The 12,005-nt window shown below is 39.4% G+C and overlaps 1 protein-coding gene and 1 long non-coding RNA gene across 5 annotated transcripts in view; one reads left to right on the top strand and one right to left on the bottom strand.

Annotated features, from left to right (window-relative positions):
• BBOX1 (gamma-butyrobetaine hydroxylase 1) overlaps positions 1–12,005 on the top strand; it is a 78,149-nt gene that overhangs the window by 51,335 nt on the left and 14,809 nt on the right. For all 4 annotated transcript variants that reach the window (XM_038407049.2, XM_038407051.2, XM_038407048.2 and 1 more), the window contains exons 5-7: positions 6,594–6,699; positions 10,495–10,691; positions 11,813–11,979. In XM_038407049.2, coding sequence (XP_038262977.1) covers positions 6,594–6,699; positions 10,495–10,691; positions 11,813–11,979 — 470 coding nt within the window. The remainder of the gene's footprint in view (positions 1–6,593; positions 6,700–10,494; positions 10,692–11,812; positions 11,980–12,005) is intronic.
• Positions 3,544–10,500, bottom strand: LOC122460513. The gene is made up of 2 exons (XR_006281865.1): positions 8,451–10,500; positions 3,544–8,124 (listed from the first exon to the last, which is right to left on the bottom strand). It is a non-coding gene; the product is annotated as an uncharacterized LOC122460513 (long non-coding RNA).

The raw sequence follows: 12,005 nt of genomic DNA, 5'->3' as shown, positions 1-12,005 counted from the left end.
TCTAAAAGAACTTCTCTAGTTCATAAGGAGTTATTTTGCAGAAGTTTTATGGCCTTTGTTATATGGAAGGTCAGACTAAATGGGGGTAGGCAACCTATGGTATGCGTGCCAAAGGCAGCACGCGAGCTGATTTTTCAGTGGCACTCACACTGCCTGGGTCCGGGGGGCTCTGCATTTTAATTTAATTTTAAATGAAGCTTCTTAAACATTTTAAAAACCTGATTTAATTTACATACAACAATAGTTTAGTTATATATTATAGACTTATAGAAAGAGACCTTCTAAAAACATTAAAATGTATTACTGGCACACGAAACCTTAAATTAGAGTGAATAAATGAAGACTCGGCACACCACTTCTGGAAGGTTACCAACCCCTGGACTAGATGATCACAATGATCCCTGCTGTCCTTGGAATCTATGAATATATGCATAGGTCTTGCACTGGCCCTCTGCACAGAGGTGAAATTCACCCAAAATTACTTTTGGGTTTTAAGAAATTATCATCATCATTTGTAAAATCTGAAAAATAGCTTTAAGTGTTTTGATATGGGTTCGTATGAAGTAAATGCATAGTAAATATTTAAGGAAATAGGTTAATGCATATGAATAAAGTTATGTAGCTATTATGTTTGTTAGGCTATATAGTATAGCACATTAAAGTCTTTTTTCAAGATTTTAATAACAATTTTAGCCTGTTTTCAAATTTTTGTATTCACTGATATCTCAAAGCTAATCATAGAATCATAGAATATCAGGGTTGGAAGGGACCCCAGAAGGTCATCTAGTCCAACCCCCTGCTCAAAGCAGGACCAAGTCCCAGTTAAATCATCCCAGCCAGGGCTTTGTCAAGCCTGACCTTAAAAACCTCTAAGGAAGGAGATTCTACCACCTCCCTAGGTAACGCATTCCAGTGTTTCACCACCCTCTTAGTGAAAAAGTTTTTCCTAATATCCAATCTAAACCTCCCCCATTGCAACTTGAGACCATTACTCCTCGTTCTGTCATCTGCTACCATTGAGAACAGTCTAGAGCCATCCTCTTTGAAACCCCCTTTCAGGTAGTTGAAAGCAGCTATCAAATCCCCCCTCATTCTTCTCTTCTGCAGACTAAACAATCCCAGCTCCCTCAGCCTCTCCTCATAAGTCATGTGCTCTAGACCCCTAATCATTTTCGTTGCCCTTCGTTGTACTCTTTCCAATTTATCCACATCCTTCCTGTAGTGTGGGGCCCAAAACTGGACACAGTACTCCAGATGAGGCCTCACCAGTGTCGAATAGAGGGGAACGATCACGTCCCTCGATCTGCTCGCTATGCCCCTACTTATACATCCCAAAATGCCATTGGCCTTCTTGGCAACAAGGGCACACTGCTGACTCATATCCAGCTTCTCGTCCACTGTCACCCCTAGGTCCTTTTCCGCAGAACTGCTGCCGAGCCATTCGGTCCCTAGTCTGTAGCGGTGCATTGGATTCTTCCATCCTAAGTGCAGGACCCTGCACTTATCCTTATTGAACCTCATTAGATTTCTTTTGGCCCAATCCTCCAATTTGTCTAGGTCCTTCTGTATCCTATCCCTCCCCTCCAGCGTATCTACCACTCCTCCCAGTTTAGTATCATCCGCAAATTTGCTGAGAGTGCAATCCACACCATCCTCCAGATCATTTATGAAGATATTGAACAAAACGGGCCCCAGGACCGACCCCTGGGGCACTCCACTTGACACCGGCTGCCAACTAGACATGGAGCCATTGATCACTACCCGTTGAGCCCGACAATCTAGCCAGCTTTCTACCCACCTTATAGTGCATTCATCCAGCCCATACTTCCTTAACTTGCTGACAAGAATGCTGTGGGAGACCGTGTCAAAAGCTTTGCTAAAGTCAAGAAACAATACATCCACTGCTTTCCCTTCATCCACAGAACCAGTAATCTCATCATAAAAGGCGATTAGATTAGTCAGGCATGACCTTCCCTTGGTGAATCCATGCTGACTGTTCCTGATCACTTTCCTCTCCTCTAAGTGCTTCAGGATTGATTCTTTGAGGACCTGCTCCATGATTTTTCCAGGGACTGAGGTGAGGCTGACTGGCCTGTAGTTCCCAGGATCCTCCTTCTTCCCTTTTTTAAAGATGGGCACTACATTAGCCTTTTTCCAGTCATCCGGGACTTCCCCCGTTCGCCACGAGTTTTCAAAGATAATGGCCAAGGGCTCTGCAATCACAGCCGCCAATTCCTTCAGCACTCTCGGATGCAATTCGTCCGGCCCCATGGACTTGTGCACGTCCAGCTTTTCTAAATAGTCCCTAACCACCTCTATCTCTACAGAGGGCTGGCCATCTCTTCCCCATTTTGTGTTGCCCAGCACAGCAGTCTGGGAGCTGACCTTGTTAGTGAAAACAGAGGCAAAAAAAGCATTGAGTACATTAGCTTTTTCCACATCCTCTGTCACTAGCTTGCCTCCCTCATTCAGTAAGGGGCCCACACTTTCCTTGGCTTTCTTCTTGTTGCCAACATACCTGAAGAAACCCTTCTTGTTACTCTTGACATCTCTTGCTAGCTGCAGCTCCAGGTGCGATTTGGCCCTCCTGATATCTTTCCTACATGCCCGAGCAATATTTTTATACTCTTCCCTGGTCATATGTCCAACCTTCCATTTCTTGTAAGCTTCTTTTTTATGTTTAAGATCCGCTAGGATTTCACCATTAAGCCAAGCTGGTCGCCTGCCATATTTACTATTCTTTCGACTCATCGGGATGGTTTGTCCCTGTAACCTCAACAGGGATTCCTTGAAATACAGCCAGCTCTCCTGGACTCCCTTCCCTTTCATGTTAGTCCCCCAGGGGATCCTGGCCATCTGTTCCCTGAGGGAGTCAAAGTCTGCTTTCCTGAAGTCCAGGGTCCGTATCCTGCTGCTTACCTTTCTTCCCTGCGTCAGGATCCTGAACTCAACCAACTCATGGTCACTGAGTTACAACTACTACTAACAACATAGCTAACAACATTCATAACAACAACTACTACTAACAACATAGCTAACAACATTTTCAAAAGTGTTTATAGGGTGACCAGACAGCAAATGTGAAAAATCGGTGTGGGGGTAATAGGAACCTATATAAGAAAAAGACCCAAAAATCGGGGCTGTTCCTATAAAATCGGGACATCTGGTCACCCTAAGTGTTTATAAGGGGGGAAGTCTCATATTTTTGATGTCATTTGTAGTTGGAATTCATTTAAAAGATCATAGAATAGAGGGAGACTTAATATTCAATTACACTTACTCATTTCTCCCCTGATGATTTTTTGGCTACATTTAGCATCTTTCCCCCCAGTTTTAATGCGTTTCACTTTGAGACACGAATTGTTGGGAAATTTCAGCATCTGGTGTTGGCATTTCCATATGCAGTCCAAGTGCACATTTTTTTATAAGAATCTATTGAACCTGCAGTTCTTAGCAAAAGACTTTAGACCCTAACAAAGAAGTTGGATTAGTGCTTATGTGCAACGTTGAGGGTTTTAAAAAAAAACTATAATAAAATAATAATTCATAATAATTTCTTGTTATTTTAATAGCACTCAAATCCAAAGGTCTAATAAACACTGTAAACAAAACTATACATTTCAGATTGGCAACCTTGCTAAATTAATATGCCAACCAGTTTGCAGATTCTCCCAATAACAGAACAACAGTAAATGCAGCTCCCACAAATGAAAAAAGAAGCACAAGTCTTTAATCTTGCACAGATGTCCTTTTGGAGCACAGAAATCATGTACATTTACTTTTATTTATCATCATTCATTTTTAAAGGTGTCCCTACCAAAATATTTAGGGTTACTGTATGTTTTATGTCTGCATGCCAGCCACAGGCACACAGACTGGCTTTCTGGTGCATCTTCCAAACTGTTCTTTTTTTCTTCAACCTGTGCTGCTCCCTCCAAGTTCTGTGTATGTCGCTATACTATACAGGGTTTCCATTCAGTCACTGATGTTCTGGATGAGTGGATCAGACAAATTGCACTTCCCAGATACTGCAGCTGTAAGGCAGAAGACGATTGGCTAAGAATGGGGGTTTCCTGCTTCAGTCAGTTGAGAAAGCTTGGACAAATAGTTACATAAGAGATTCCTGGTGTAGCTGAAACGGGACCACACCAATGAGATGTAGGTATTTTTCAGAGGGTGCCAACATGGGGAATTAGAGCACAACACATTAGAGCACTTCACAAATTATGCTCCTTTTTGTGGTTTGCCATCATTTAGACAAGCCCATAGTCTCTCTATACCTCTTATAAAGCCAGAAACTCTCACTGTTATTTTCCTCTAAGTCAAATATTTTTAAAGATATATTTGATTATGTTTTTCAATGGCCAGAGAACCCCTTCATGCCGAGTTTTCCCATTTCTGATACAAAAATATGGTATATTTTTGCTAAACTGGGCTTGGGTTCCAGAACCTTTTAATAATTATGGCCTGAGTTTCAGTGTGGTGTCAGATTTCAGTGTCAATGATTCCCAGTCACAGCTAACAGGCTAGCTTCTCAGCTCAGGTGGGCTGTATGTATTGCTAGGTAACACACACGATTGTTGTACCTGCACAGTGCTTGATTTTCTGCCATGCAGGCTGTGCAACTGAAGTTGTAATCTGACCTTTGTTACTGATCCATAGACCATGCCCAGCCCATTTTGTTCTCTGTTGAGAGATCAGAGTCCTCTGGGATTACCCACCTTTTCCTCCTCTACCTCTTGCACCAGCACTCTCATCTGACAGCAACTCTCCCTGTTACTGAGTTTTACCTCTTTTAGCAATGTTAAGATTTGAATTTCCTAACTTCTCTGCATTACATTTTCAAGCTGGACATTGCATTAATGTAGCTTTTTGCATTTAATCAATATTTGGCTGTAAATTAGTAACTTGATCTTTGATAGAATCTCCTTACATGAAACCAATGTTCCAGTGGATTAACTCCCATAGCACTACCTTATTTAACAGAATGAACATGCCTTTTTGTAAAATGTCACAGTAATTCTATCATGTATTTTTATTTCACCAGAGATGTATATTTTCTCAGAAGCAAGAGTATTATAGTAGATTAAAGTGCTTTGGAGCCATTAAATTGCTCTGGAGCCTGCCATGACAAAGCTACCCTCAACACTAATGACAAAGGATGACATAACACTTTTTTCTTTTCTTTTTTTTTCTTAAAATTAGTAACTGTGCAAATGTGGTTGAGGTCTTCATATTGTAGAACTGAAGTCGCATATGATGAATACTTACTATACCATATAATTAAATGAATTTCCCCATGACAGTTTAACACATTTGTTAATATTATTCTGGGGTTTCTTCCCAGCAATTTTATAAATCTGCCTTTAGCATTGTTTGGCATTCCTATACTTAAAAATCCTTGTCCCAAAGCAAAAGTTTTTGTATACAATATATAAATCATTTTGAACTGTGTTTTCGAGTTTAACCTGGGCATTTTATAAAAAATAAGCATTATCTCTATATTTCAAATGCCTTGTGTTTTGTATATTTAGTCTGCAGTAATTCACATGGGGAAATGGGTTTTCATATTTTTCTTTTTAAATTATGTCTTCTTCAGTGATTACATGGACTGCATATGTTGACTTGCACTTCCCAGACAAGTGTCTGGATCTATATTACACATTTGCCATGAACTGTATTCAATTGTATGAACTTTGTGCAAACCAGAACATGTGGTTTTTGGCCTTAGACTTTGCTGCATGGTGTGTCATTTGAAACATATTTTGACTGCATTGCAATGTGATGTCTGCATGTCTTTGTACTCAACCACCTTACAATATATAATTTGTTGCTGTTGTCAGCAAGACTCATACTGATTTTAGTTCATCCATCTTGAAATTTAATAAAAATGTAGAGGTAAAATAATGGGACTAGCTCTCAGAAAGTACGAAAGGAAAGGCAAGAAATTATATCTTGACGTCTTTCATTCGGAGATTTTTCTTTGAAGGTAATATGGGAAAGGCCATGTTGTAAAGGGTACTCTGTATTTGACATTTTCCCTGTCATTTAAAGGCTTAAAATTCATTGAAAAAGACATGCAACTTACAGTGTTTCCACTTTTTCTTTGTAACACAGACCAACTTGGGGAATGGAAACGGCAAAATTGAACAAAACGTGCCAAAAATTCTGTCCTCCCTTACACCTGTGCAACTCCAATAGGTGCTATGCTGGTTTACACCAGCTGAGGTTCTGTCCTGTCCTTCCGCTGAATGTTGACACAATACAGTCCTCAGAGCTTTTACGAGAAAAGTAAAGGCAATAGCCTCAGAGGAACAGCACTGGGGGCAACTTGTCTGGCCTACTCTACTCAGACTAGCATCATTTTTGAAGTGATTGCTTCTGTTGCACAGTTGCTGAAATGTCCGGTTCAGTGCTGTGAGAGGCACTGGTGACTCATTGTTCCCTTCTCAGTATAACAATAATTCTATATTCAGAAATTTTTAATAGCTCTTTTGTATTGAGATTTCATAGTTTCATTGTACTTCACTGGCTTAAATGGCAGATGGCTTTAACATGTTTCCTCTTTTTTTTTTTCTCCTTTCATTGTAAAGCCCTACTTGGCAAGTGGAAGACAAAATTGATGCTAATAATGTGGCTTACACATCTGGGAAGCTAAGTTTTCACACTGATTATCCTGTTCTGCATCATCCACCTGGGGTAAGGGGAACCAACTGACTTTTCCACAAAGCAAGGGGGGAAATCTCATTGTTTCTTTCGTTTGAAAAAGCGACAGGTCATGTGTATGCTGAGCAAAAATTAGATATATGTAAAATTGATGAATTTCCTGTTTTTTAAAGTTCATCAATCCATAGGAAGAATTATGATTATCTAGTCTGAATTCCCATATAACGGGCCATAGAATTACACAGTAATTCCTACAGTGGAGAGAATTATTCTTTCCTGCTATATGAGTAAAATATAGCAAACCCAATAACTTGTGGCTGAACTAGAGGATATCTTTTTAGGAAGACATCTGGTCTTGATTTAAATATTCCAAATGATGGGGAATTCACCACTTCCTTTAGGCAGATGCTCTGATGCTTAGTCAACCTCCCTGAAATTAAAAATTGCATCTTATATCCAATTTGAATTTAATTGCAGCTTCCAGCCATTGGATTTATTTATGCAGTTGTCTGCTAAATGAAAAGGTTCCCTCATACCAGATACATTCTCTGTGGTATATATGGACAGAGATCAAGTCACCTCATCACTTTCTCTAGAAGTTGAAAACAATTTAAAACAATATTTAAGGAAAACTTGTTCCTAAATTGTACTGAATGAGATGGCACAGGGAGGATCAAGTAAAATCAGTAGCAGCTATATTTACTTCCATACATTGTAAGTCATTAATTTTGTTTCAACGTCTGATGTTTATAATGGGAAAAATTGCTGCTCCAGTCTGCTGGAATTCTTTGAGTCAACAAACTAGTAGATGAAGGAGAACTGGTAGATATAATTTAGTTGGACTTTCCTAATACCTTGACAAAGTCCCTTACAAGAAGCTATTAAGCAAATTAACTAGTCGGGGTGAAGGTAAAGTTCTGTGTTATGAATAAGGAGTTGGCTAAGAGACAGAAAAGAGCAGGGATAAATACTCAGTTTTTCATGTAGCAAAAGGTGAGCCATCGAGCTATTATAGTGCTAATGTTCTGTAAAATATTCATTAATGGTCTAGAAAAGACAGTGAACAGTAAGAAGATACAACATGATTTAAGTAAATCAAGATTAGGGAAGAATGTGAGGTACTCCAGAGTGGCCTAACAAAACCAGCTGAATGGGCAGCAAGGATGGCAAATGAAATTCACTTTTGACAAATGGGAGGTAATGCACATTGGAAGGAAACATTTAAAATACTCATACTAGCGGGGACTAAATGAACTATAATTACTTAGGAAAAAGGTCAGGGAGCCACTGTAGATGGCTAAGTGAAAACCTCTGTGTAATGTGCAAGTCAAAAAGAGCAAACTGCATATTAGGATGCAGTATGTTGCACAAAAATCATATTGACTATATTACAGTGCCATTATCCAGTTCAGTAGGGTCCCTTGCTTTGAATGCTGTGTCCATTTCTGACCACCGTATCTGAAAAATAATGTAACAAAAACAGAAGTTCAGAGATTGGGAGAGAAAACCATTAGAGGCCTGAGAATACTTCCCCATGAGGAGAGATTGAAAAGATTAAAACTAATGGAAACTGGGCATACTTTAGGCAGCTTTGAAAACTTTATTCTAGGTGTGTGTAATTCAGAGAGGAGACAAATAGGAGAGATGATCAAGATATAAACCTTATGAGTCAGAGAAGGTAAATCGTCACTTCTGTTTACTTAAGCATAATACAAGAACAAGGGGATATCCTGTGAAACTGGATGGCAACAACTTTAAACTAATAACAGGAAATACATTTTTACCTAGTTAACCTGTGGAACTCTGAGTCACCATGACAGCACAACATGATTCACATAATTCATAACAGACCTGAAAGAGAGTACCATAAAGAATGTATAACTAACAAAGATACTACAGCAAACATTTGTACCTTCAAATTTCATACTTGCAATCATCCCTCCCAATCCCACCCCACCCCAAGGCTTGAAGTAATAATTTTGTGATGAAATGAACAGGCCAGTATGATCTATTTCTGAAGAGTTGCCAAATCTTTCACATTAATGTGCTACCTGCTGAAAATTCATTTAGATGCTGTTGAATTAATGTGGAATAGGAATGGAGTGGTAGTTCATTACTAGGAAACAGATGTGCCTTAGCTCACTATCTTATCTGTGCCAAAACCACAAAATCACGTACTGCCATAAAACATTAAAAAAAAAAAAAAAGCACAACCTGTTCAATTCTAAAACCCTAAAATAAAAATTGTTTTAAGCACATTAGAAACATATTTACCATCTAGGCTCACAATTCATGATTGTGCTAATTTCCTAATTATTATATAGTATCTAGGTACTTTAATGTATCTAAAACAGACTATCAGAAAGTATAGCCCTAAATGGATGAAGATTAATTTTTAGAGGCCACCTATAAAAATATCTGAGGATTTTTCGAAAGTTTTGATTTCATTCACATGATATCCTGTTAAAGATGAGTACTAGTTTTGGTTGGAGTTTCCATCTCTCTAGACTCGGAAGCTAATGTCTCATTTTGCATCCCTTGGAGTTTTGTCATAGGGCCATTATCACTATGGGCTAGACTGTCACAACTCTTCCCTAACCATGTATGCCCCTGTTTGCTCATGCACAGATTGCAATTCTCGCCATGGTGGTGAGAGAAGAAGCTGCTTACCTAGTACTCCCTGCTGTAAGCAAATGGGTGTTCTGTCTCCTGTGCACCTCTACATTCTGTCCAGAATAGCTGGTCTGAGATATAGAGTGGGAGCAAGCTCCTCTGTGAAAAAGCTGAAGTAATGTACTCCCTCCCCAGCGCACGGAAGGAACAGGGAATGAAGTGTGAGTCCCTGAATCACATTTGTGCCTGGTCCAGTGCAGCCATACACCATCCCTTATCTAGGGCAGGTTGTAATTAGAATCTAAACTTCATTTCATTAATGGTTATGTTGATTGATTCTTCTTCTGCCTCAACAGTTACCCCTGTTTCTCTGTATAATCACTGCCATATTACATCACCCCATACTATAGGGGCAGCTAACAATACCTGAATCTGTTCCTTCCCCTCGCTTCTCTGTCTTGCCTCCCATTTTCTTCAGATCTAACTCAGTTCCATTACATGGGTGCAGTCTTCAATGACTTCAGTGAAAGTTGTGTGGTCCAATTCTATGTTTAATTACACTGGTGTAAGCTGCAATAAGTGGACCTGATGCTGCTCTCTGGATGTCCCTGGGAGTTTGTCATTAACTGGGAGCATCCCTGGGCCCACTAGAGTTATCCCAGATTTACATTCGTGCAGCTGAGAGCAGAATTTGGCCCTTCAGCTCCATCTTGTCCAGTTTTTTGAGAACTCTGAACACACCATAAACAGAAGTGTACGTTTCCTGAGGGTCCATTATTGCTGTAGATATCTTAGACCTGTTGTCCTCAATGAGCCAGTGACACATACTGACATCCTTGGTGAGCACGTTTTTCACACCTAATTATGTCATTTCTGCAAGTGGAAAATAATCCCCTATATTTAGAGAGGCTGTGATGACCACAGTGTGTTTTAAAATTATATAGCAACAATAACCAGTTATACCAACCTGACTCAGGCCAGAAGAAAATTATGGAACCAGAGCTTTGTGATTTAGGCCTAATTCACCACCTTGTTACTTCAGTTTTACCCCATCGTGACAGTAGATTCAGACTGGTGTAAAACTGGGGTAATACAATGGGGCTACAGGTCTTTTTGCGTATTTTTAAATGACAGGGCAGATGAGTGAACTGATGACGATGAATTATTAAATATCCAGGCTGTTCCTTCCTGTAATGAGGTGTTAATTTGTTACAGATTCAGTTTCTTCATTGTATAAAACAAGCAGCTATTGGAGGTGAAAGTGAAGTTGTAGATGGATTTCACGTATCCAACAAGCTGAAGGAGCAAAATCCTCAAGCCTTTCAAATCCTCTCCTCCACCCTTGTAGACTTCACGGACATTGGGGTCGACTACTGTGATTTCACTATGCAGTCGAAACAGAGGATTATAGAGTGAGTAATAGTCAAGGGTGTGATTATAGCTAACAAAATCCCAGTAGTAGCTCATACCATATTACTGGTTCACCAGGAATTACAGGGTTGCACACAGTGCTTAATTTGTGCCTAGGCTTGCCAGGGCTGAGTCCCAGTACCTCTAGGCTTGGCAGTTCATAGCCCAGGCACATCTGGGCTTGCTGCATTAGTTATGAATGTAAAAAAAAGTTGTTTGAGCCCCAGCAACTCTTTCATTACAAATTAAGTACTGGTTGCACAGCAACAATTTGTTTGAATGAAAAAGTTCTATTTGCATCTTTCATTGTTTCTCTTGCAGAAAGATGTTAGAGGGTCTATGCCTGCCACCTGAAACAGTGTTTCAATTTTGTCTTTAATTATTACGTCTTGTCAACTGAATTATGTTGTACTATAATGTGTCAGTTATTCTTTATTATTTTTATTATTGAATTTATCATTGTCTCAACTTTCCCTACTCATTCTTTCCACCCTCCAGGAACTCAAAGCAACCATAATAACCTTCAGTTGATATCCTTCACAGCTGCAAATAGAATTGAGGAGCAGTTGGTCTTCTATCTAAATTCTATATGAAATGTTCACCAGTGCTGGGGCACTGCCATGTTTTGAAGCTCCTAGGTAGAAAAATCTCTGACGTTGCATAGAGGCTGTCTTGCTGTATAATCATCTTCTTTTAATCTTGTTACATGACAAGGAGGTCAGGTTAGATGTCATAATGGTCCCTTCTGGCTGTAAAAATCTATTAATCAAAACACACACACACATATACAGATATATAAATTGTATGTGTGTGTGTGTGTTGATTTTTTATATAGACAGAATAAGGGTGGGATTTTCAAAAATACCAAAATATTTAGGAGCTCAAGTCCCTTTGATTATTAATCTTCCTAAACCCTGACCCATTGATAAACTTGAAAGCAGCAGCCTGATATGCAATAATGTACAATACTTTGACATAGCACTGCACTTCACTTTTGAACTGTACTGTAACAACCAGCAACTGAAAGGGGAAAGTGAACCTGTCCTCACCAAAACAAAAATATGCTAAAAGGTTTGAGTGGCATGATGATAAATTTTTTTCTCTCTCTCTCTCTTTCTCTCAGTGTAGATTACAGAGGTCAGGTGGTTCGTATCAATTATAATAATGCAACAAGAGACGCTGTTTTTGACATACCTGCTGAAAAAGTGCAGCCATTTTATGCAGCTCTGAAGGAGTTCATTGATCTATTGAACAACCCGGAACATAAGTTTACTTATAAGATGAAACCAGGTCAGTGAATAAGTTGCTTTTGCTTA

This window comes from Dermochelys coriacea, chromosome 6 (assembly GCF_009764565.3).
Source record: "Dermochelys coriacea isolate rDerCor1 chromosome 6, rDerCor1.pri.v4, whole genome shotgun sequence".
NCBI lineage: Eukaryota > Metazoa > Chordata > Testudines > Dermochelyidae > Dermochelys > Dermochelys coriacea.
The sequence above is the reverse complement of the archived record's forward strand: the minus strand, read 5'-3'. Positions and strand labels throughout refer to the sequence as shown.